General features: G+C 34.5%; 1 protein-coding gene across 2 annotated transcripts in view; it reads left to right on the top strand.

The window, feature by feature from the left end:
• Window positions 1-23,081, top strand: part of LOC148611008 (scavenger receptor cysteine-rich type 1 protein M160-like) — a 56,226-nt gene that overhangs the window by 9,595 nt on the left and 23,550 nt on the right. For both annotated transcript variants that reach the window (XM_088591031.1, XM_088591032.1), the window contains 20 exons: window positions 277-433; window positions 686-855; window positions 2,560-2,716; window positions 3,489-3,661; window positions 4,314-4,467; window positions 6,244-6,413; window positions 8,985-9,153; window positions 10,706-10,878; window positions 12,937-13,087; window positions 14,201-14,373; window positions 14,669-14,816; window positions 16,235-16,407; window positions 16,851-17,010; window positions 17,623-17,804; window positions 18,517-18,670; window positions 19,335-19,504; window positions 20,003-20,168; window positions 20,695-20,858; window positions 21,873-22,029; window positions 22,610-22,782. In XM_088591031.1, coding sequence (XP_088447157.1) covers window positions 277-433; window positions 686-855; window positions 2,560-2,716; window positions 3,489-3,661; window positions 4,314-4,467; window positions 6,244-6,413; window positions 8,985-9,153; window positions 10,706-10,878; window positions 12,937-13,087; window positions 14,201-14,373; window positions 14,669-14,816; window positions 16,235-16,407; window positions 16,851-17,010; window positions 17,623-17,804; window positions 18,517-18,670; window positions 19,335-19,504; window positions 20,003-20,168; window positions 20,695-20,858; window positions 21,873-22,029; window positions 22,610-22,782 — 3,294 coding nt within the window. The remainder of the gene's footprint in view (window positions 1-276; window positions 434-685; window positions 856-2,559; window positions 2,717-3,488; window positions 3,662-4,313; window positions 4,468-6,243; window positions 6,414-8,984; window positions 9,154-10,705; window positions 10,879-12,936; window positions 13,088-14,200; window positions 14,374-14,668; window positions 14,817-16,234; window positions 16,408-16,850; window positions 17,011-17,622; window positions 17,805-18,516; window positions 18,671-19,334; window positions 19,505-20,002; window positions 20,169-20,694; window positions 20,859-21,872; window positions 22,030-22,609; window positions 22,783-23,081) is intronic.

The following is a 23,081-nucleotide window of genomic DNA, read 5'->3' as shown; positions in this document are numbered from 1 at the left end:
TTGTACTGGTACAGGTTTCTTGGGGAAGTGGTATACTTCAGATACCATTAGACTGGTGTTGTTTTTTGTAATATGTAAAGCTTAACAGGCAGACATTTTAATTGTGGTGTGTATTGTAAGGTAATTTCTATACTTTAAGTAAGTGTTTTGCATCATACTAATAATAAGTCCATTTGAAGATCAATGATAATGCCTTTACTGCTCAAGCTTACAACATCCAGTTATCATTGACCAGTTGTGGAAATATTTTGAAGGTCACAATTTCACCTTTTTTAGGTCAGATTGGTAATGCTCAAGTCAGACTTGTTGGAGGTCGCAACAGAAATCAAGGTCGAGTAGAGATCAACTTATACAACAGATGGGGCACCATTTGTGATGATAACTTTGGTGCTACTGAAGCAGGCATTGTTTGTAATATGCTTGGAATAAGCAAGTACGTAGATTGTTACTTAGGTGATTGTTACTATGGTAGCAGATATTTGCACTTTGATTCTCTGTATAAGTCAAATTTATGTGCAGACTAAACTGACTTTTCCACCACTTAATCATTTAAAAAATGTTGCTGAACATTTCCTATTAATATCTAAGAGGATGCTTTTTTTGTTTTGTTACTTTGTGTATACTGTTCAAATTTGCTCAACTGATGTTTGTCCATTGAGGTTCCTTCCTATTATGTATGTAACAGGCGGGGAACAGTGATCAGCGGAAGATCTTTTGGTGGCAGAAAAGGACCAATCTGGTTGGATGATGTCAATTGCCATGGAAACGAAACTAGTATAATGAACTGTGAACATAAACCTATTGGGGTCAACAACTGTGGACATGATGAGGATGTAGCTATCATGTGCTATCCAAGTTAGTAGTGGTCTATAGTTAAGATGGTTTAGTGGTAGTAAATCATTATTTGTATTTGATAAGAATACAATGTTGGAGACTGAAGAATGCATTGATTATATTTCCATAAAATAGTGGATGCATAGTTTCTGTAATCATAAAGCTATAAAAATATTTGTTAAATTTATTATACCACACAAAACATAATTGTTTATGTTTTTGAGGTGTCTGTTTCTTATCCTTTGAGCTTAAGTTTCCAGAGGTACATGACTAAATCACTTATCATCATATGTTTCTCAAACTATGGAATATAATTTGTCACACTTGATAAACATGTAGTATAGACACAATATCTAGCTATACCTCTACTCAACAAGTTAGTGTAATATTGGAATCACTTTGTATGTCTGTCCATCTATCTGTCCATCCTTCCATCATACAGTCCTTCCAAATTTTCGTCACAAAGTTTTTAACTCCCACTGGATGATTTTGCATAAGGGTTACAATTTATAAGGCCATCTTAGGCTCTTATGCTTGTTGTCAAATTTCTTATATGGCAAATTTCCACTTTCCATATTTTTTCAGATGGGTTCTGTATTTATTTATTTATATCACTCCTTAGTTATTGTACAAAGTTCTTTTCCTGTTTGAAAACATTTAAAAAAAACTATGTTCAAATGTAGTTGTAAAGAAAGTAGTGATGTTCTTCTATAAAACAACATTAATAAAGGTACAATTAAACTCATTTTCATGTTGTTCATCCACAGAATGGGTGGTTTCTGTACATAGACAGAAAATGAAGCATACTATTTTATATCTCAAATTACTATTTTTTTGGGTGCATCTTACTATTTTCATCAGGAAAGGGTAGACAAGTTGGGTTGTAATTAATTTTGGGGTATAATATCAACTTCCTGTACAAATAGAGGGTATACTTACAGAGTTAGAAATAGTAGTCTGCCCGCCAGCCCGTGACTGCTGTTTTTTAGCAGGGCTGGCTAATTTTAGCAAAAATCTATATAGCCATACAGAAAATATATTGAAAAATTCTATTCAGGACTGGCTAGAATTTGAGTGAGTTTCCTACCCTGATACTTAGCAGATCATTGCATATAACTTCATGTGGTGCATATTACCAGGAAATTTTGATATGTTAAATTTTGTTGGAGTTTTGTCCCTTTGAAGTTAGTTTTGTGAAATCCTCTTCTGAAATATATTTTTTTTTAGTAAAACTCTTTGCATAATACAGTCTAAGATGCCCGTCATCAATTTATTAAAGCCTCCAGCTTCATACCTTAACTGACTCTGTGTTCAGTGTTGGGATGTTGGGTATGTGAACATGCTCACTAAGTTCTTTCATGTGCTTTAATTACATGTACATGTATTATCAAATGTTGTGACATTTAATGATGAATTTCTCTCTAACTGAAATATATGTTTACTTATTATTCAGAAAAAATTAAGAATATAGCTATAATATAAGTTTTCAAGACTTATTTCTGTTTTTGTAGCAATCAAAACATTTTGTGCTCTTATACATAGAAATAAAAAATATTGCTATCATATTTATGGTATCTGTTCTCTTGGATTTTTCTTTTTCAGTTTGTTTTGTAATCAAAATATTTGAGTGCTGATAGTATTGTTTTATGAGTGTGATGAATAGACTGCTATTTTTTTTAGTCATGTAAGACATAAAACCTTGATAATATAAATCCTTTAATTTAGATATCACAACTCCTATCAGCATCAGACTAGCTGGTGGTCCTAACAACCGGGAAGGTCGTCTAGAGGTCCAGTACCAAGGGAACTGGGGCACTGTCTGTGATGATCATTTTGACAGTTCTGCTGCTGCTGTTGTCTGTAGGATGCTACATCTTCCATTGTAAGTAACTAAGAGATAGTCCATGTAGAAACCAGGCAGATTCTGTCAAACAGGCAGCACAAAATCAATTTCATCCCACTTATTTATTTTGTTCTAATGTTTTAATTAATAAACTCATGACCCCAGGTAGAAGAGGGATTTTTCTTTATCAAAAGTGGATGATTTGGAATACTTTTTCAATGTTCCATACATCAAAAACAGCTGAATTATGAACAGATCAAAGAGTTACTGTTTCTATGTAACATATTTCATTCTTACCATTTCAATATATTACATTTTTGTCATCTTTAATGGATTGACTTTTTTAAAAACAAATTTGAGACTTGGTATTCCGTGGAAACATATTTTAAGTGGGTAGCAAAAAATGGATTGCTTATCTTGGTTGGTGTGTTTGTGTGTGTGTGATGGTTCCCTCTCAAGATGTTCGAAGAATACTCATGCTTTGCCATCAACTCGTGTTGATTTTTTTATTAGCCACCTTTGAAGTTATCATACAGCTTTCCAGTAAGAGAGACCATAATGCTGGTGAAATCTGTAACTAAAATAATTCTGTACTATTTTGTGTCAGAAACTGGGTATTGGTTATTTTCTAGTTTTCTAAGACTTTGATTGTAGACTACTTTTTTTGACATGTCTGAGCTCCACTAGACTTTCAGTAACTCTTAACTAATCATAAATGCTTTTGGATATGGAAGCATTTCCAAAGAAAAAAATGAAAATTGTTAGGTATCTTAAATTATTTTTTTTATTTCCTCTCTTTTTTAATCTGCAGCTCTGGAGCTGTAGGTTATGCCAAATCCCCCTATGGACCAGGAACTGGACAAATATTATTAGATGATCTGACATGTTTTGGGACAGAGTCAACCATTATGAACTGTCAACATGCACCATTTGGAACTAGTAATTGTCAACACACAGAAGATGTTGGTGTCAAATGTCAGACAAGTAGGTTTGCTTATTATTATAAAGTTATCAAAGTACCATTGAAAAAGTGGGGTATAAAAATACCATTGAATATCAAAGATGGAAATTTCATGGGCAAAATCATGTATTGGGCATGAACCCCACCAAAGAATCAGGGGTGAAACCAGCTGTTGGGCATGAATCCCACTAAAGAACCAGGTATGAAATCAGGTGCTGAGCATGGAACCCACCAAAGAACCAGGGATGAAATCAGGTGCTGAGCAGGAACCCCACCATAGAACTTGGAGTGAAATCAGGTGTTGAGTGTGCACCATACCATTGAGCAAGGATGAAATCAGGGGCTGAGCATGAACCTTACCAAAGCACCAAGGATTAAATCAGGTGTTGGGCATGAGCCCCACCAAAGCACTAAGGATGAAATCAGGTGTTGTGCATGAACCCCCCCATAGAACCAGGGTTGAAATCAGATGCTGAGCATGAACCACATCAAAGAACCAGGGGTGAAATCAGTTGCTGAGTTAGATATCTTTTCAATCACTTACCAAAGACACTTTTCTTATGAAAATAGGGTGACTTCCCTATCAATGTATTGTTGTTTTACCTATTTACATCCATTTTTTGAGTTAATTTTGAAAAAAAAAGTTATGTTTGTGGTGTTAAATGTGTATTACAGATAGTGCCACAGTCCAGGTTCGTCTTAGCGGAGGTCCCGGTAATTATGCAGGAAGAGTTGAAGTTTTCTATAACAACACTTGGGGTACAGTATGTGATGATGCTTTCAGTAATCTTGAGGCTTCTGTCATCTGTAATCAACTTGGATTAAATGGGTGAGCTGGCATTTAATACATCATTGACCCCTGATCAAAACATCCAGATTAATGATTAATTGTTGGGGTTTAACGCTCAAGCAGTAATACGATTATTAAATGAATGGCAAAATTTGTTTTATACCCCCACTCAGCAAGTAGGTAGTATAATTGACACACCTTGCCCATCTGTCTGTAAGAATTTCGTCACCATTATTCAACACCCAGTGGATTGATTGGTTTCAAAGAAGTCCAGTCAAAAAGAGAGTCAAAATAGTCCTAAATATCAATATTATAAAAGTGTGTGTTGTAAAAATGTCAAAAACAGTAGTATTGTATTTTGCTAGAGCAGTTTATGCAAACATTATGATTGTTTTGATAAGTTAAGTGCTTTGGTATGAGAAATGACACTTCCCTTTTTGTATGAGAAATGACACTTCCCTTTGGTATGAGAAATGATACGTCCCTTTTGGTATGAGAAATGACACTTTCCTTTTGGTATGAGAAATGACACATCCATTTTGGTATGACAAATGACTCTTCCCTTTTGGTATTAGGCTGTATATAGATACGCCATATTTTGTAAGCAATATTGGTTGTTGTCCATTATCAACTTATTTGTGTTTAAAAAAGGGGGAGGATACTATGAATTGATTTTTGCCAAGAAGTTAAAGAAAAGGAAACAAAACGACCATTGATATTCAGACAGATAAAATCAACAAAAACTAATAAATAAACATTTTCATGCACAAATAAATTTGGCTAATTTTGCTAACTTTTGAAGCAATAAAATACTAATCAACTTATAAAAAACGAACCTTTGAGAATGTGTTGGATGATAAATTTCATATCGACGAACTTGGATTGAAATCCGTAGTTGTCAAAAGAAAGTTGAATTATAACATTATAGAGTTTTTATACAGTTGCCAGACAATCGTGGTAATATATCCTGAACTTGAATGAAAATAACAATGAAAATATCACTAAGATTAAACAACTATACGGTATACAATGGATAATTACATAATGAATTTGAATTACAATTAGTTTTGTACAAGTGAAAACAAAACAATATGACTGAAACAATGGAACAGAGGTAGCAGATACAAAAAGTTGTCTTCATGATTACCTTAAAATGAATCTGTTGAAGAATTACCATGTAAGTATTTTGCAAGGATTAACATCAGTTAAAGTGAAAATGAGTTAAATGCTAGACTAAAACAAAGTTTCGAACCAGGACTTCACAGTACATTAGTTTTTGACAATGTATCTGCTTATTGCAATGAAATCATTTTGAACATTAATATAGACTCGCCTCTTTTTCTGCAAAATAAATTGAAATATTAAGGAATCATTACAGCATTTCAAAGCCAAACTATTTTGTTAACTACATTGGATATATTAGGGTATGGGGCCTATCATACTACCTGTACTTTGACTTCTCTCTTTTTGGCCTACCCCAAGTCATGAACCTCTAGTATTTGTTTATCTTCTGTTACTTTGCATTTTACTTTTTATATGTTTAGGAAGCAATCTGATAACCATTTTGCTGAACCCTCATACTTGTCTGTTGAGGGTCAAGACGAAGACAGAGAAATTTCCCCATCTTTTATTGATGGCTCTTAGCCTGACTTTGCCTGTTTTTGTTTTTATCATTTGGTGGATTGCTTTCCTTGTAATGCTTAATCCACCAGTGTTTATTATAGATATCTTGACACCTTACTGCTACTCAAACAGAAAAGGAGGATTTCTTTTGGAGTTTCACATGTTAAATAATTATCAATGTAATGTTTTCAGAACTGGAGCCTTAGCAAAAGGATCAGCATTTTATGGAAGAGGATCTGGGCCAATCCAATTGGATGATTTAAGCTGTACAGGGACTGAGAAGAATCTGGCTTTATGTGGACATAGAGGTTGGGGCAAGAATAACTGTGATCATACTGAAGATGCATCAGTCATTTGTAGGGGTAAGTTTACATGGACATAGGGGATCTGGCAAATTAAACTATGGTCAAACTGAAGATGCTTCAGTCGTTTGTAAGTAACTGTGATCATACTGAAGATGCTTCAATTGTTTGTAAGGGTAAGTTCAAAGGGAATCGGCAAGAATGACTGTGATCATATAAAAGATGCTTCAGTCCTTTGTAAGGGTGAGTTTACATGAACACAGAGGGGATCGGGCAAGAATAACTGTGATCATATAAAATATGCTTCAGTCCTTTGTAAGGGTAAGTTAACATGGACACAGGGGTCTGTAAGAATAACTGTTATCATATAAAAGATGCTTCAGTCATTTGTTAGGATAAGTTTACATGGACAAAGATGGGATAGAACAAGAATAACTGTTATCATAGAAAAGATGCTTCAGCCCATTGTAAGGGTATCTGTACATGGACACATAATTGATTGATTATTGGGGTTTAATGCCCGAGCAGCAATATTTCAGCCATATTCAGGTGATGAACATGAAATGGATGATAAAATGAACATGAATGATGATGAAATGAAACAAGGGATGGGACACAGAGATAATAGAGTAAAACAAATTTTGATTGCCACTAGAAAAAGGGAAGTATGGTAGGGTCGGGCAATTTAGCCTTCTGTGGCAGAGCGCAAAGGTTTGTACTCCTATCGAATACCACAGCAGGGTTCTTTAATGTGCGAGGAGTGTAGCATCTTTCCCAACACATTGCACCACTATGGTTTGTGGTCAGGTTTTCCGTATTATAGCCTGACAACCCCAGCATGTAACACGCCAGGGGTACCCCATTCAACTACTTGGGGCTCACAACCCAGTTGCTCTGTGGGCAGAGTGCACTAGCCTGGGCTAGGGTTCTGAGCACTATTTAGTCGCCATTTATGACAAGCTTAGTGCTGCTGCAGGCCTATTCTTTTGACACCTGGACCTGCACAGGCTGCATGGACTCAGGAGATCAGACAGGAGTAACTGTGAGCATACTAAAGATGCTTCAGTCCTTTGTAAGGGTAAGTTTACATGGACATAGGGGATCGGACAAGATCATCTGTGATCATATATATAAGATGCTTCAGTCTTATATATGATCACAAGGGTAAGTTTACATGGACATAAGTGATCTGGCAAGGTAAACTGTGATCATACTGAAAATGCTTCAGTCGTTTATAAGGGTAAGTTTGCATGGACTCAGGGGATCTGGCAAGGTAAACTATGATCATATAATATGGGGTAGGCATTGCCTAAATCAGCGTGCACCGTGAGCTTTACCATACATGTACCGTCTGTGCGAGACTCGTAAAAATAATAATGGACATTACAAAAGGGCGGGGTCGACCCAGATGAAAATTTTTGTTTCGCAAGTGCAATATTTTTATTTATATTTAACCAGCAAGCAAGATCAGTATTTCTATTTGAAAATCTGTCTTGTTAATTGTTTTTTTTTTTTTCAATAAATGAATAAATTGAACAATTTTTCCCCAAAATTCCAACCCCATACCCCACTTTCCCCTCGCTGTCAAAATGGTCAATAACTTTATAGCACGTCACAATACTTTACATTTTTCATCCCTTAAGAACATCTCTAGCAACATCCATTTCAGTTTTGGCCGGTCAGATCAATCTGTGCAGATACCGGAAATATTACAGTTCTCCAAAGATGGTGGGAATATTTTACACATATCATGTGACGTAAACAAAATTCAGACGACACTGCAAATTATTCACAAGAAAATGATTGCCTTTCCTATCTTAGAAAAGCTATGCTTCGATTTTGATTATATAATCGGAGTTATGTTTTTTTTTTCCGAGGCGAGTTAGGTTCTTGACAACAGCAATAGTGGAACAGCGGAGATACAAGTACGTACATCCACGTGTTTCCCAAAGTTTTTATAAACATGACATTCACTTCTTTAAATAAGTAAAACAAATTAGAAAAAGACTTGAAGAAAACTATTAGAAAAGATGAATTTATTTTTATTGAAACGTTATCTTAACCTATATTTTTTTGTTTGATTGAAGGAAATGATGAATTTTCTCCGTAAAGACAGTCACTGTTTTGTTACTTCTGGGACATGACTTTTTTTCATTAGTATATTGGGGAACCTTAAGGGAAATTTAGAAAGTACATGTTATAACGGTAGAGCTCACACTGCTTCGCGGCGCTCGCTATAAGATGCTTCAGTCATTTGTAGGGGTAAGTCTATCAGGGTTCGGCAGGATTAACTGTGATTTGACCATTCATTCCAGTTTTTGTCCTACAATAAATCACAATATTTTTAGGTACATGTATTTTAATAATTTTTGGCATATTAATTGTCATCATGCTAGAAAGCTCACTTAAATTATAATAGTTTCCCCAAACTCAGACTTAATATGCCAAAAAAAGTGGGATGAGTGTAGCTTTTTCTTTAGTGATGCCTTTAATCATTCATTAAAAGGAAAAAAATTTTTTTTCACAATTTTTCAATCTTCAGTTTTGGTACAGTACTATATAAGAATAGACAATGATTTTAGGAATTTTTTGTTTTTACAACCAACTAAGATAACACTTGTCTAATTAAAGCATCAGCTCCTCAAGGAAGTTCCAATATCTCATTAAGACTTGTTGGAGGAACAACACCATCATCAGGACGTCTGGAAGTCAACTATCAAGGAGCTTGGGGAACTGTTTGTGATGATCTATTTGATAACTTTGCTGCCAAGGTCGTTTGTAAACAACTGGGTTTACCATGGTATGATTGTTATATTATTTGATCAGACCGATTCAAAAACTGTATTGCATTCTGGGATTGCTATTGTTCTTGACATTCTTGATTGGTCAAGATGTATTTCATGAGTACACTGCGATGGCATAACATTGTTTATGAGGACGAAAGTTGAATTTCTGAATTGGTCCATTGATTTGAGGATTCATGTTTTATCCAAGAAGATTTGAAACTTTTCAAAAATTTGTGACAAGATAAAGCTGATGGACTTGAAATAAGAAGATCCTTAGATATAAAAAAATGGCTGTGTTAAATAGTATTCTGAATAGTATCCATACACTGGCTCTGCCCATAATTGTTATTTAACATCTTTTATCTATCACATTGTGTCCGTATGTATAAATTAATTATGTCAATCACTTGTATGTAATTCTATGCTCTGTCAAAGGTTCCTTTAATTGGAATAAAGGATCTTATCTTATTGTGCTTACTAGGGGAGTTTATCCATCACTTGGGTTTAAAAAGGGTTTACTTGTTAAAAGCGTGTAACAGCAACTAATTTTGATGTCTTCAGTGGATTTTGAAGAAACTTTTTAGCTCATCTGGCAGGAAGTTATTACTTTCAAAAATCTTTTACTCAGAAACTGCTATACAGAATTCAATGAAAGTTGGTATTTTTGTTTTTAGGGTATCCTAAACAAAATGACAGTTTGTATTTTTGATCGGTTAAAAAAACATGGCTACCATATACATATTTCCGTAACCGTCAGGTTTAGATAGTATCTTTCAATTGCTGAAATGATCCTTACTTTAAGGCCTACAAAAGTCTCGCAGGGATCAAAGTTGTCAGACGACTCTATGTAAGAGTTATTGCCCTTGAGAAGAGAAAAATAACTTTTTTTTACAGTTTTCAGCCAAGGTCTTGAAAACTGTAATAGATAGAATGAAACTTTCAATGGCTAAAATGATTCTTATTATAAGGCCTACAAAAATCTTTAAGGAGAAAAGTTGTCAGACGACTCAATGTAAGAGTTATTGCCCTTGAAAGGCAAAACATTACGTTATTAGCAGTTTTCAGCCGTTATCTTGAAAACTGTAATAGATAGAATGAAACTTTCAGTTGATGAAATTATCCTTATGATAAGTCCTACCAAAGACTTTATGAAGTCAAAATTGTTGGACAACTCCTTGTTGAGTTATTGCCCTTTAAAGGCAAAAATTTACCAGGTGAGCTATTCAGGCTCATGGAAGCCTCTTGTTGTGGTGATGGTGATTATCTGTATATGTTTATGAAATAAGATGATTATAGTCAGATGTTTGCAAGGGGAGATAATTCAACTTAAATTATGCTATGTTGAGTATTGTGTATCATTTACTGATTCTAATTTATACTTAGTTCGAATGATTAGAGAAATGTCCATTAATATTTTCAATTATTTAACTGATTTATTGATCATTGCCTAACAAGGATAGTATATGGTATGAAGTAAGTATGAACAAGTAAATTCCTTAACACTGTTACCAAAGTATGTTTTATTGGTAAAACAACTTTATATTTATTTATGTTTTTTTATTCTAGGTCTGGTGCTGAAGTAAGACCAAAAGCATTTTTTGGAGCAGGGACTGGTTCCATTGTATTAGACAATGTTAAGTGTCGAGGAAATGAGTCTAGTATTGCCTTGTGTAAACACAACAGATTTGGGAATAATAATTGTGACCATACAGAGGATGTGGGAGTAGTTTGTGGAACATGTAAGATATATAACAAACTTTGTCAGCTGATTTTGGTTAAGTACTGATAATTTCTACCTCTTTCAAAAGGAAAATATGATCTTAGTTTCTGCAATAACAAATGTATTTTCACTTTATTTATATAAAAAAGTGTCAACATGCTTGACGTGTAACATGTATTTCAACTGTTTATAAATCATTTTTAAATGACTATAAGATTATAATATGACCTCAACATTGGCTTAGTCTATATTTATGTTAGTCTTGACATGGATTTTTATAATAGACTAATTCTCAGTCTTGACAAGGCTGTTTATAGTAGACTAACCCTCAGCCTTGACAAGGCTGTTTATAGTAGACTTATCCTTAGCCTTGACAAGGATGTTAATAATAGACTAACCCTCAGCCTTGACAAGGCTGTTTATAGTAGACTTATCCTTAACCTTGACAAGGCTGTTTATAGTAGACTTATCCTCAGCCTTGACAAGGCTGTTTATAGTAGACTAATCCTCAGCCTTGACAAGGCTGTTTATAATAGACTTATCCTCAGCCTTGACAAGGCTGTTTATAATAGACTTATCCTTAACCTTGACAAGGCTGTTTATAGTAGACTTATCCTTAACCTTGACAAGGCTGTTTATAGTAGACTTATCCTCAGCCTTGACGTGAATTTTTATAGTAGACTAATCCTCAGCCTTGACAAGGCTGTTTATAATAGACTTATCCTTAACCTTGACAAGGCTGTTTATAGTAGACTTATCCTCAGCCTTGACAAGACTGTTTATAGTAGACTTATCCTTAACCTTGACAAGGCTGTTTATAGTAGACTAATCCTCAGTCTTGACAAGACTGTTTATAGTAGACTTATCCTCAGCCTTGACGTGGATTTTTATAGTAGACTAATCCTCAGCCTTGACAAGGCTGTTTATAATAGACTTATCCTCAGCCTTGACAAGGCTGTTTATAGTAGACTTATCCTCAGCCTTGACAAGGCTGTTTATAGTAGACTTATCCTTAACCTTGACAAGGCTGTTTATAGTAGACTAATCCTCAGTCTTGACAAGACTGTTTATAGTAGACTTATCCTCAGCCTTGACGTGGATTTTTATAGTAGACTAATCCTCAGCCTTGACAAGGCTGTTTATAATAGACTTATCCTTAACCTTGACAAGGCTGTTTATAGTAGACTAATCCTCAGCCTTGACAAGACTGTTTATAGTAGACTTATCCTTAACCTTGACAAGGCTGTTTATAGCAGACTAACCCTCAGCCTTGACAAGGCTGTTTATAGTAGACTAACCCTCAGCCTTGACAAGACTGTTTATAGTAGACTTATCCTTAACCTTGACAAGGCTGTTTATAGTAGACTAATCCTCAGACTTGACAAGGCTGTTTATAGTAGACTAACCCTCAGCCTTGACAAGGCTGTTTATAGTAGACTTATCCTTAGTCTAGACGTGGATTTTTATAGCAGACTTATCCTCAGCCTTGACAAGGCTGTTTATAGTAAAGTAATCCTCAATCTTGAGAGTAAGGTTCTACTGTTGTTATGAAGATTTTACCTCAAAAGACGCATTCAGATTTTATTACAATCAATCATGTGAATTATGTCGTACCATCATACATGGCTGCAGTTTCTTGTTGATCTTTTCTATTACGACCTAATCTACTTAAACTAATTTTATGTTGTAAACTGACATTTTCAAATTTTTCTTTGAAATTGTGATGTTTTCATCTTATTTTTACATATCCACAAACTCTTTGATAAATCACTGAAAGTAAAGCTCAAAACTTCTGTTTTCAAACAGTACAGATTGGAATTTGGTCAATATTAAAAATATCGATATTGAATTTGGTTTTTGACATCAGTCTGGTTTACGATTCTATTTTGAAAGGGCAGTTAAAATTGTATTAAAGACAATACTATAGCATTGATTAATAATAAAAAAATAACCTTCCAAATATTTGTTGGTCTACTTTTCATGCAAAGTACAGTTGCTCTGATCATAACTGGTTCTTGGTACATTGAGTTGATTAGATAAGACCATTATGTTTACATAATAGTTTTTTTTTTTTCAGTGAAACCATTGAGGATAAGACTTGTGAATGGAACATCAACTGCCAGTGGCCGTGTAGAGGTTTTCCATAACAACACTTGGGGTACTGTCTGTGATGACTCCTTTGACAACAAGGCTGCTTCAGTTGTGTGTGCCATGTTGGGTTTTAGAAGGTAATATGGCCCCATCAACATATGCTTCTGTTGTCTGTGCCATGTTGGGCTTTAGAAGGTTATATGACCCCTTTCAACAAAGACCCCTGTTGTCAGTGCCATGTTGAGCTCTAGAAGGTAATATGGCCCATATCAACAAAGGCATCTGTTTTCTGTTCAATGCTGCATTTTAGAAGGTTATATAGCCCCATCTACAAAGGCATCTGTTGTCTTTGCCATGTTTGGTTCTTGAAGGTATGCTCTATCAACCAAAGTATGCATTAACTGTTGGTCTGTGGTTTTACCTTTATAGTCCATTTGACTCTCACAAGTATGTGTGACAATTATTTTTATCTACAACAATAAATTTTGACCTACGAGTGAGATCACATTTTTTTACTAAATTTGAGGTCTTATTTGAAATATGTACTTTTCTTCTGGAAATTGCACTTTGTTAGTTGAGATAATCTTTGTGTGATGATGTCACACAGACTTGTTTTAATTCGTTCTTTTAACCTATGAAACGTCATGAAAGTGAAAGCGTCAAAGACATATTTAAGACATAGGCAAGAGGAAATCTGACATCACTATATAATATGTTTCCAATATTGGCTGCACTCCCTAGGAAAATAATATATATGTTTGTACAGTTGAAACAAGTTCTTATACTCATTGTTGATCAAAGATCCAGTTATCTTTCACTTGTTAGAGTAGTTCTAGGTCACTCATGCCGATACACTCCACTTGTGAAAAGGACTTGAATTTCTTAATATTGTGAAAGATAACCTGATCTTCACTCATGTAAGAACCCTTTTATTTTTTTCTGATTTTGAATCAAAACAGATATATTACTTGGATGTAGCCTGCGTAGACTTAGATCTATGCCTATTTGACTGTTCAATATGATTGATGAACAATTATATGATAAACCAACTGCTGCTGTCAATTTCATTGAAAGTTATAAGTGTAAAATTAATCATGAGTAATGACATCATGATGCTGTATTATGAGGTCATAACTTATACTAATTTTATATTTAATAATATTGTGATGTTGACCACTGTGTGGTAGGGCATGTTACAAGGTTTGACATGAGTTCATGATCAACATAATAACAGATGTTTAATGTTATAGGGATAGAGCTTTGTCCGTGTCATCCTCAGCATACAGTGCAGGATCAGGTCCTATAATGCTTGATGATCTGAAGTGTACTGGCAGTGAGAGAAGTTTACTACAGTGTAACAACAAGGGATGGTATACAAATAATTGTGACCATGACGAGGATGTTGGTGTTATTTGTAATTCTCGTATGTATATGCTTTAAAGTGTCAATCCATATTAATTGTAGACACTGCTGTTAGTAGATGTGATATACAGAGAAACCCACCAACCAAACAATACTTTTTGATCTACATATGCCATATGTAACTATAGTCCTTTCTGCATACAGATATTTTCAAGATTTTTCATTGAAACAGAACAGGTGTGATCATGTGTCTTAGGAAAGCTGTAATTTTTAAAACTCTTGTGTTATTATTTGACAGTCATGTTATCCTCTTTGCCACACATGTATTTTCATTCTGTACAATTTGTCAATGACAGGTACACCACAACTGAGACTAGTTGGTGGCAGAAATAGAAACCAGGGACGTGTAGAGATAAATATTGGAGGACGGTGGGGCACAGTATGCGATGATAAATTTGATCAGAATGCTGCAGCAGTTGTTTGTAGGATGTTACACAAACCTAGGTACTTATTGCATATGTATAAATTCGTCATTATATTGTTTTAGTTTATCTATATTGGAGATTGTATATATATATCACGATAAAAGGCTATGACATGTATATTATCCTTGTAGTAATTTATTTTGTTCATGCTTACAGTTATAATACATTACCAGGTATAATATATTCTTATAATCATGCAATAGCCTATTTTCTGTATTGCCAAACTCAAAGTTTTATGAACGATGCCTTTTGGTTTAGCCATTGCCATCAGTTGTAATTGAAACATTTTTTCAAGCATCTTCTCCTCTGGAACTATTGAACAGAGTTTAATGAAACTGAAACTGATTTGTCCTTTGGTTATCCTGCACAAAGTCTATGCTTTTTTGATTTGTCAAAAAACATATGCCATTACTAGAAAATAGAACGTAGTGGTCAGACAACAGTTTTTTTAGGGTCAAAAGTTTTTTTCATGCCTGATTCTTTTTAAAGAGATTATGTCAGTCATTGTATTTAATTTCATGAATGGACAAATTAGTCATGTGACAATCATTTATGACCCATCTTTGACCTTTTAGTCCACTGTTATAATTAAATAATTATTTAAGTGAGGTCAATGGTTTACTGGCCCCGTGCAGGTCTGGATGTTAAAAGAATAGGCCTGCAGCAGCGCTAAGCTTGTCGTAAAAGGCAACTAAATAGCGCTCAGAACCCTAGCCGGGGGTTAGGGCGCTCTGCCCACAGAGCAACTGGGATGTGTGCCCCAGGTGGTGGAATGGGGTACCCCTGGCGTGTTACATGCTGGGGTTGTCAGGCTATAATACGGAAAACCTGACCGCAAACCATAGTGGTGCACCGTGTTGGGAAAGATGCCACGTTCCTTGCACGTTAAAGAACCCTACTATGGTATTCTCCCGTAGTAGGAACCATAGGGCTCCGCCTCAGGAGGCTAAATTGCCCGACCCTACCCATCTCTCTCTATTTCCGGTGGCAATCAAAACTTGTCGACCCCATTGTCCATGTGTCCCATTCCTTTTTCATTTCATCATCATTTCATGTTCATTTTATCATCAATTTCATGTTCATGGTCTGAATATAGCTGAAATATTGCTGCTCGGACATTAAACCCCAACAAACAAACAAACAAAACATCAATGGTTTACTGTATATGTATTTTTATTCATTGATACCAATTTTCATGGTTTAGGAAAAAAAATCATCGCATTGCAGATTTATGACTTTGTGAATTTGACAGCTGCATCTGCATTTGAATTTGTTCTTTTGTTGTGAACCAAATTTTGATGTTTGCTAAACCCACAAAAAATCATGAAAATTGATTCCCCACAAATAGTAATGCTTTCACAGTATTCAATCGATATGTAGATAGAAGTACTAATATTATCAATGAATCAATATTATGTATCCCTACTGTCTTTACAGTCAGAATGCAGTACCGGTAACAGCAGCTGGCTTCGGACAGGGAACAGGAAACATTTTCCTTGATGATGTAACATGTTTTGGAAATGAGTCCTCAATTTTACAGTGTGAAACTAATGCTCTTGGTGATAATGATTGTGACCATTCTGAAGATGTGGGAGTTATCTGTTCGAACAGTATGTTAAATTCTATACAGTCGAATTGGTCCTAAGAGACTATGACTAAATTATCCTTTCTGAAGGAAGTGTTGTTTGGATATCAAGTTTATCTTACTTAATGGGGCTTAAGTGAGGCTCCTAGTGCCCTTATATAAAAGTGGTCGTAAGGGGAGATTACATGCTTACATCCCTAGGCTTCAGTATTTATTTAGTAGGCTTGCTTACAGTTTCTAGTGTTTTTATTTGTTTTTTTTTCGAAGAGCCATCTAATTATTTTGTCATTCTGAGTGTTTGAGAACTACGTAACCTTTACTCATCCAATTTTCAATATTTCTGCATTAAAATAGTTGTGTACTGAATTTTGAGGTATTTTTAGAATGGATTCCTTGATGCATACAGTATTTAATCAATTGCAGGTATAAGTAACTGAGCTTATTTTCTATTTTTATGATTTTTTTCAGCTCCTGCCTCTCAGAATGTACAAATAAGGCTGACTGGTGGAGGTTCCCCAAACAAAGGTTTACTCCAGGTCCAGTACGGAGGGAAATGGGGTACAGTCTGTGATGATGATTTCAACAGTACAGCAGCTAAAGTTGTATGTGATCAACTTGGTGTTACTTAGTAAGTACTGTTGTAAGGGAAGAATTTCATTATGAGTTTGGTATAAGTAATAAAAAACAGTGAGTTTAGAAACCATTACTCACAGTAAAACTTGTCCAAACCACAACATGAATAAATCTTTTGCTATCTAAACCAAAACAAGTAAATTAACATTTTAAACTAGTCAATACAAAAAAAATTAACAAAACCAAACTGGTTCAGTTTAGACTGGTTGTACTGTACATCAAAACCAAACTGGTTCAGGTTAGACTGGTTGTACCGTACAAAGAAACCAAACCAGTTCAGTTTAGACTGGTTGTATTGTACATCAAAACCAAAGTGGTTCAGTTTAGACTGGTTGTACTGTACATCAAAACCAAAGTGGTTCAGTTGAGACTGGTTGTACTGTACATCAAAACCAAAGTGGTTCAGTTTAGACTGGTTGTACTGTACATCAAACCAAACCGGTTCAGTTTAGGCTGGTAGTACTGTAAATCAATGAACTGATTCAATTATTTTATGCTCTACTCTTTGTCTAGACATAATCTTTTTTAGCAACATAGTTATCTAAAGTACAGAATTTGGAACAACAAAAAGTAAAAATTGATAAAATTGTTTTGACTTCCTGTTTAGTGTACAAGCTGTTGCTGTAAAAGGAACTAGATATGCTGTCTCTGGAACCCAATATGGTCCAATATGGTTAGATAGTGTCCATTGTGGGGGTGGAGAGTCATCGATAGCCAACTGTCAACATGATGCCTGGGGTGTCAGTGATTGTGATCATACAGAGGATGTGGGTATCGTCTGTGAAACAGGTGAGATCATTTATAGAAGAGAAATCAAAGGGAATAACAATATTCAGTCGGGTCAATAGGGGATAGATGGTTCATCTGGCTGTCTCCACTCACAATTGGGTTAGTAGGGGATAGATGGGGCTCGTAACAATTGACTCTATAGGTAATCAGGACCCTGATAATGTTTATGGCCTATTTGTTTAATCTGGTTCCTTGGTTCCTAATCTGATTCTCTCGTCAATATCATAAGAACCCAAAGAACTCTTAAAATTTGAGAGAAATTTATGGAACAGAAACATTACCAGTGGTAACCAGCTGTTTTGATTAAGAATCATTTGGGTCATCACGTTTATGAAAGAGTAATAATATCAAGGGAACAAAGATTATAATGAAAATCACCTGATTATAAAGAATATAGCATTTGTGCCATTTCGGATGTTGAAAGCAAGCCAAAATCAGTGACATTATGACGATAAGCAACTTTGAACACTTCAGTCTTTGATTTATGAAGGTATTGTATTATATACCTGTATGTGATAGTCTGATGCTTTTTTGTGTCTCTCAGACACTAAAAAGTTTCAGAGGCAGTCATATAATAGGAAGTTCTGGGGTTTTTTTTTGTTAATTTAATGGTTCAATCTCTTTTTTTTCAATTTTTGACATGAAAATACTTTTTTTCTACAACCACTTCCAATGAAATAACTATTTGTGGAGATTTACTTTTATTTTTCAGTTCAGTCTTTGCAGCTTCAAGTTCGTCTACGAGGAGGATCATCTACTTCAGGGAGGGTTGAAGTTCTTCATGAGAACCAATGGGGAACCATCTGTGATGATGGATGGGGTCAACCTGAAGCCACTGTCGTCTGTCACATGTTGGGATTTACTAAGTAGGTCAATAGTTTATAGTTTGCTCACCTTGACATAATTAGTAGAAAACTGTATTTATGGTAAACGAATTTGGTCATGAACATTCTTTAAACTTTATTCAAAAATTGTGTGAATTATATAGATCAGGCAACAAACATGAACACCATGTCTTTTTATAGAATATAGAAGTAAAACCACTTACTTCAAGTTATATGAAAAAGATAAGGAGAAAAATAATGGGGACTAGCTCTACAGAAGTCTTGGTTTAGTCGAAGTTAAGGAGCAACTCTTTCTTAGAGCTTTTTCCAATGGCATTTTTGTAGTTTTTAGTGAATGTATTGCAAATCATAATGATAAGAAAGAAACATTTAATTGATGAAATGATCCTTATGACATTGTCAATAACAAGTATTGGCAAATTAAACAGAACAATAAAAAGACATCAAAATCCAGATACACAGTAGGTTAAAACAGGAAAGGTCTACATACATATTGTAGTGAACAAATAAAATAAATTTCATATAAAAAGTTGAAGATAATGAAAACGTAATGTAACATAAACATTCTCCAGTGATGTTAAGTTTGGCCTCTGATAATTTGATAATTGTCCTCCATAGTCAAATAATATGGCTTTGAGATTTCAATATTTTTTTTTTTAGCATTTATAATTTTATTTTTGAACAGTATGATTGGAATACCTATTGGTAACAGTTTCTATGGTAACGGTACAGGAAGCATTTGGATTGATAACATGGATTGTACTGGTAACGAGACAAACATTGGCCAGTGTCAGAGAAAACCATGGGGACAAAATGACTGTGACCACTCAGAAGATGCCTCAGTTATTTGTATTGGTGAGATATTTAACTATTTTTATTATTATTTATTGTGATCCTCTTACATTGGCCAAACACTATGAAGGATTGACAAACCTATTGAGACATTTAAACTGGCCACTTGCTAATATAACTCACCAATGAAAAGTTTAATGACCAGCTGTTGGTCATTTAAATTGGAAGTAGCAAGCTGCTTTACTTCATTGGTTAGGGGTGTTCATATGATGAATTAAGTTCAGTTTTGTATTTTGTAACCAAAATTATTTCATCATGTTGAAAGATAACACTTAAAATCAATCAAACTGAATCAACAGAATGTCTGTATTGGTAAAAAAGTCGTATATTTTAGAGTAAACTTAAATCTACATATATGTGTCTGTATACTGAATTCATTTCAAATTAAGTATTAGTTATACTTTGGTAGTGGATCAGGCGCATCGGTGTCATATGATTATAATTATATGACTTGTTATTGGACTGTTAAATCATCCACATGTATTATTTATATGTTTTCAGTGCCAAATGCTACATCTTCTGCTCCTACTGTACGACTGGTTGGAGGTTTAACAACAGCTCAGGGGAGAGTACAGGTGAACTATAATGGATACTGGGGATCAATCTGTGATGATTCCTGGGATGACAGAGATGCCAAGGTCATTTGTAAGATGCTAGGATTTTCAAGGTTAGTGTGTAAGACTTAGGGGTGTTGTTCTTCAGAATGGAAACACTTAAGAAATAAAATGACCTTAAAATATGCAAACAAAATGTTAAAGGAAAGTAACATATACACACACATGGAGTTTATAACACAGGTCTATGGAGAAATAATGCAATAAAGTTTAAAGGAGTTTTTTTTATATTATTTTATTTTGTTTTAGGGCTGTTGCAGTAAAACATATGAGGGACGAAGGGAAGGCACTTTTTATCTTTGTATAAGAGTGGGTGTTTAGGTCTCTCAACAAATATAAAGTTTAATACAAAACTATTGGTGGCTCCCCTGGTAAAAAAGTGCCTTCCCTGGATACATCTTATCTTTTAATGGAACAGCCCTTATTTTTCATTTTATTTGGTCTGTTAAATCTGACAGTCTAAATTCACATTTGGGAACTGTGGTCTTATTATCATCTGCCTGTTTGTTGTTAAGGAGCATTCTTATTTATATGAGTTGAACAAATTAAATTAAAGTAAAAGTTTGATTGATCTTGCAGGGGAGGTAGAGCATTGACAGGTATTGGTACTGGTAGGGGACCTATCTGGATGGATGATGTTGAGTGTTTAGGGACAGAGACTAATATTCAGAATTGTACATTCAAAGGCTGGGGAGAGAATGATTGTGATCATGATGAAGATGCTGGAGCCTACTGTTATGATGGTAAAATAAATGATAAGGACAAAACTTAAAATCAGTTTGTTTGTCATAGCTCATCTCCTTCCGAATTAATTAACAGTTTTTATTGATGTAACATCAATTTTTTTTCCTTTTTTTTTGTGATTTCCAAATTTTTATTATATCTTTCTGTCGCTTCCTGAGCTATTGTGATCTTTTTGTTTAAGAAATAAGTGACGGAAACTCCATTTTATCATTATTTTATCATGGACTGGCCATTTATTGTTTTACCCTGAGCAATATTGAGGTGTTAAATAATGACATAAATGGCCAACTCATTGTAAAACAATGATACAAAGGAGTTTCAGTGATTTAGTTCGATTCTAATAGGACTAGTTTCTTCATATTTTTGAACAGACGCAGCCTGTGTGTTGAACGAAATGTTGGTCCATTGTTTATCATTTTTTTTACCATGGTGGTGGTCTAAAGAGCTTTGAAGCATGCCATATTAGAATAATTGTTACAACATGAATAAGAAAATTGTCAATTATGTCAGTATTACTAAATACACATCTATTATCTATAACAATCTGTTGAAAATGAAAGTTCAGACTTAGAATAATTTGAGAAAAAAGTATTTACCTACCTAAAGATCCAGTTTTTTTTTTATTGACTAGGGCTATGGCAAATAGTATTTTTAAGTCTATCATAATGATAAAGGCATGTTAATGACAAATTGCTATACAGTTTGTCAGAAGTCTTTTTCTTTTTCAAAAAGAAGGGAAATTATCTTGGACTTATTAGTGAAAGTTTATTATAGTGGCAGCCTGCCCTGTGGTATGAGGTTGGTTTCCTCTTCGTTCATTGAAGACCAATGGGTGGTCTTGGGCTGACATTTTCATCCCAATGGGGTTGTTGTCTCTTTGACATACGCCATACTTATTCTTGTTATATAGACTGTTTACAATTTACTTTGTCAAATAGTTAAAAGGAAATTTTGGTGAGATGGCTTAGAATATTTATACTTGTAACATCAAATAAGTGAGGATATCTTTGTAGGAACCGTCCAGAATGTGACAGTGAGACTCGTCCACGGCAGCAGTGCAATGGAAGGTCGTGTAGAGGTCAACTTCAATGGACAATGGGGAACAGTTTGTGATGACACATGGTCTAACTCTGATGCTGCTGTTGTTTGCAGAATGCTGGGATATTCTACGTAAGCAATATTATTGTTATTGTTATCATGTAATATATGTAAGGGTGAATATTGAATGGGGGAAAATGTAATTGTATTATGTTGTTTGGTCATTTTTAGGAATGAAATTTCTTGATTTTTTTTAGGGAAAATTTGTGATTGATCACTTATATCAGATCCTTAAATCTTAATGTATTTCCATGTGTATGAAATATTTGACAGAACAATTCTTTATAATGATGTTTATGTAATATCTGGTAAGTAGAAACTTAGAAATAAGGCTATCACCTCAAACATAAATCAGATTTTCAATCTCTTGGATTTCTGCTGACAACAGAGAATATTTTACCTGTAGGAAGGTTAAATTTTGGTGTTTCGATAATAATGATTTCAGAGATATTTACCAATTTCCTGAAATTTTGCAGATTTTCACTGCAAAATACACTATTTCAAAGTTCAAGATGATTCAGGCAAATGTATAATCAGTAATATAAATGTATAATCAGTAATATAAATGTATAATCAGTAATGTTAAAAAAAATGAGTTTCAGAGATAAAGATTACCAGGTCTGTAATGTAAAAATGGTTTCTGTATTTACAGTGACGGAGCCACAGCAGTTGGCCATGCCAGATATGGGCAGGGTACTGGAACAATTATAATGGATAACGTACAGTGTGTTGGTACAGAGACTAACCTTGGACAGTGTAAATTTAATGGTTTTGGTAATAATAACTGTGGTCATGATGAAGATGCTGGTGTAAGGTGTTATCCACGTAAGTTCTAACATTTTAATGTCTTGGATGTACTATCTATTATGCCGGTTAATGCTCAGTGCTTCTTAGAATTTCAACAGGAATTCACTGTTCTGATGGAGAGATAACCAGATCTGAAAACCCTTACTATTTTAGTGAAACTAGTAAAATCCACTTCACAGACTTTTTGGCATTTGCCAATGATGTATTTTACAGTGCAAAATGAATGTCATGGTTTTTAATCGAGCTTGTATAGAAGCTTTATAACAAAAATATCTGCTCCTTACAAATCTTCTGTGGACCCCAGCCTTACTATTTTT

The sequence above is a fragment of the Perna viridis genome, chromosome 7 (genome assembly GCF_037379345.1).
Source record: "Perna viridis isolate PV_CMFRI_1.1 ecotype Kerala chromosome 7, ASM3737934v1, whole genome shotgun sequence".
Taxonomy (NCBI): Eukaryota; Metazoa; Mollusca; class Bivalvia; order Mytilida; family Mytilidae; genus Perna; species Perna viridis.
The sequence above is the reverse complement of the archived record's forward strand: the minus strand, read 5'-3'. Positions and strand labels throughout refer to the sequence as shown.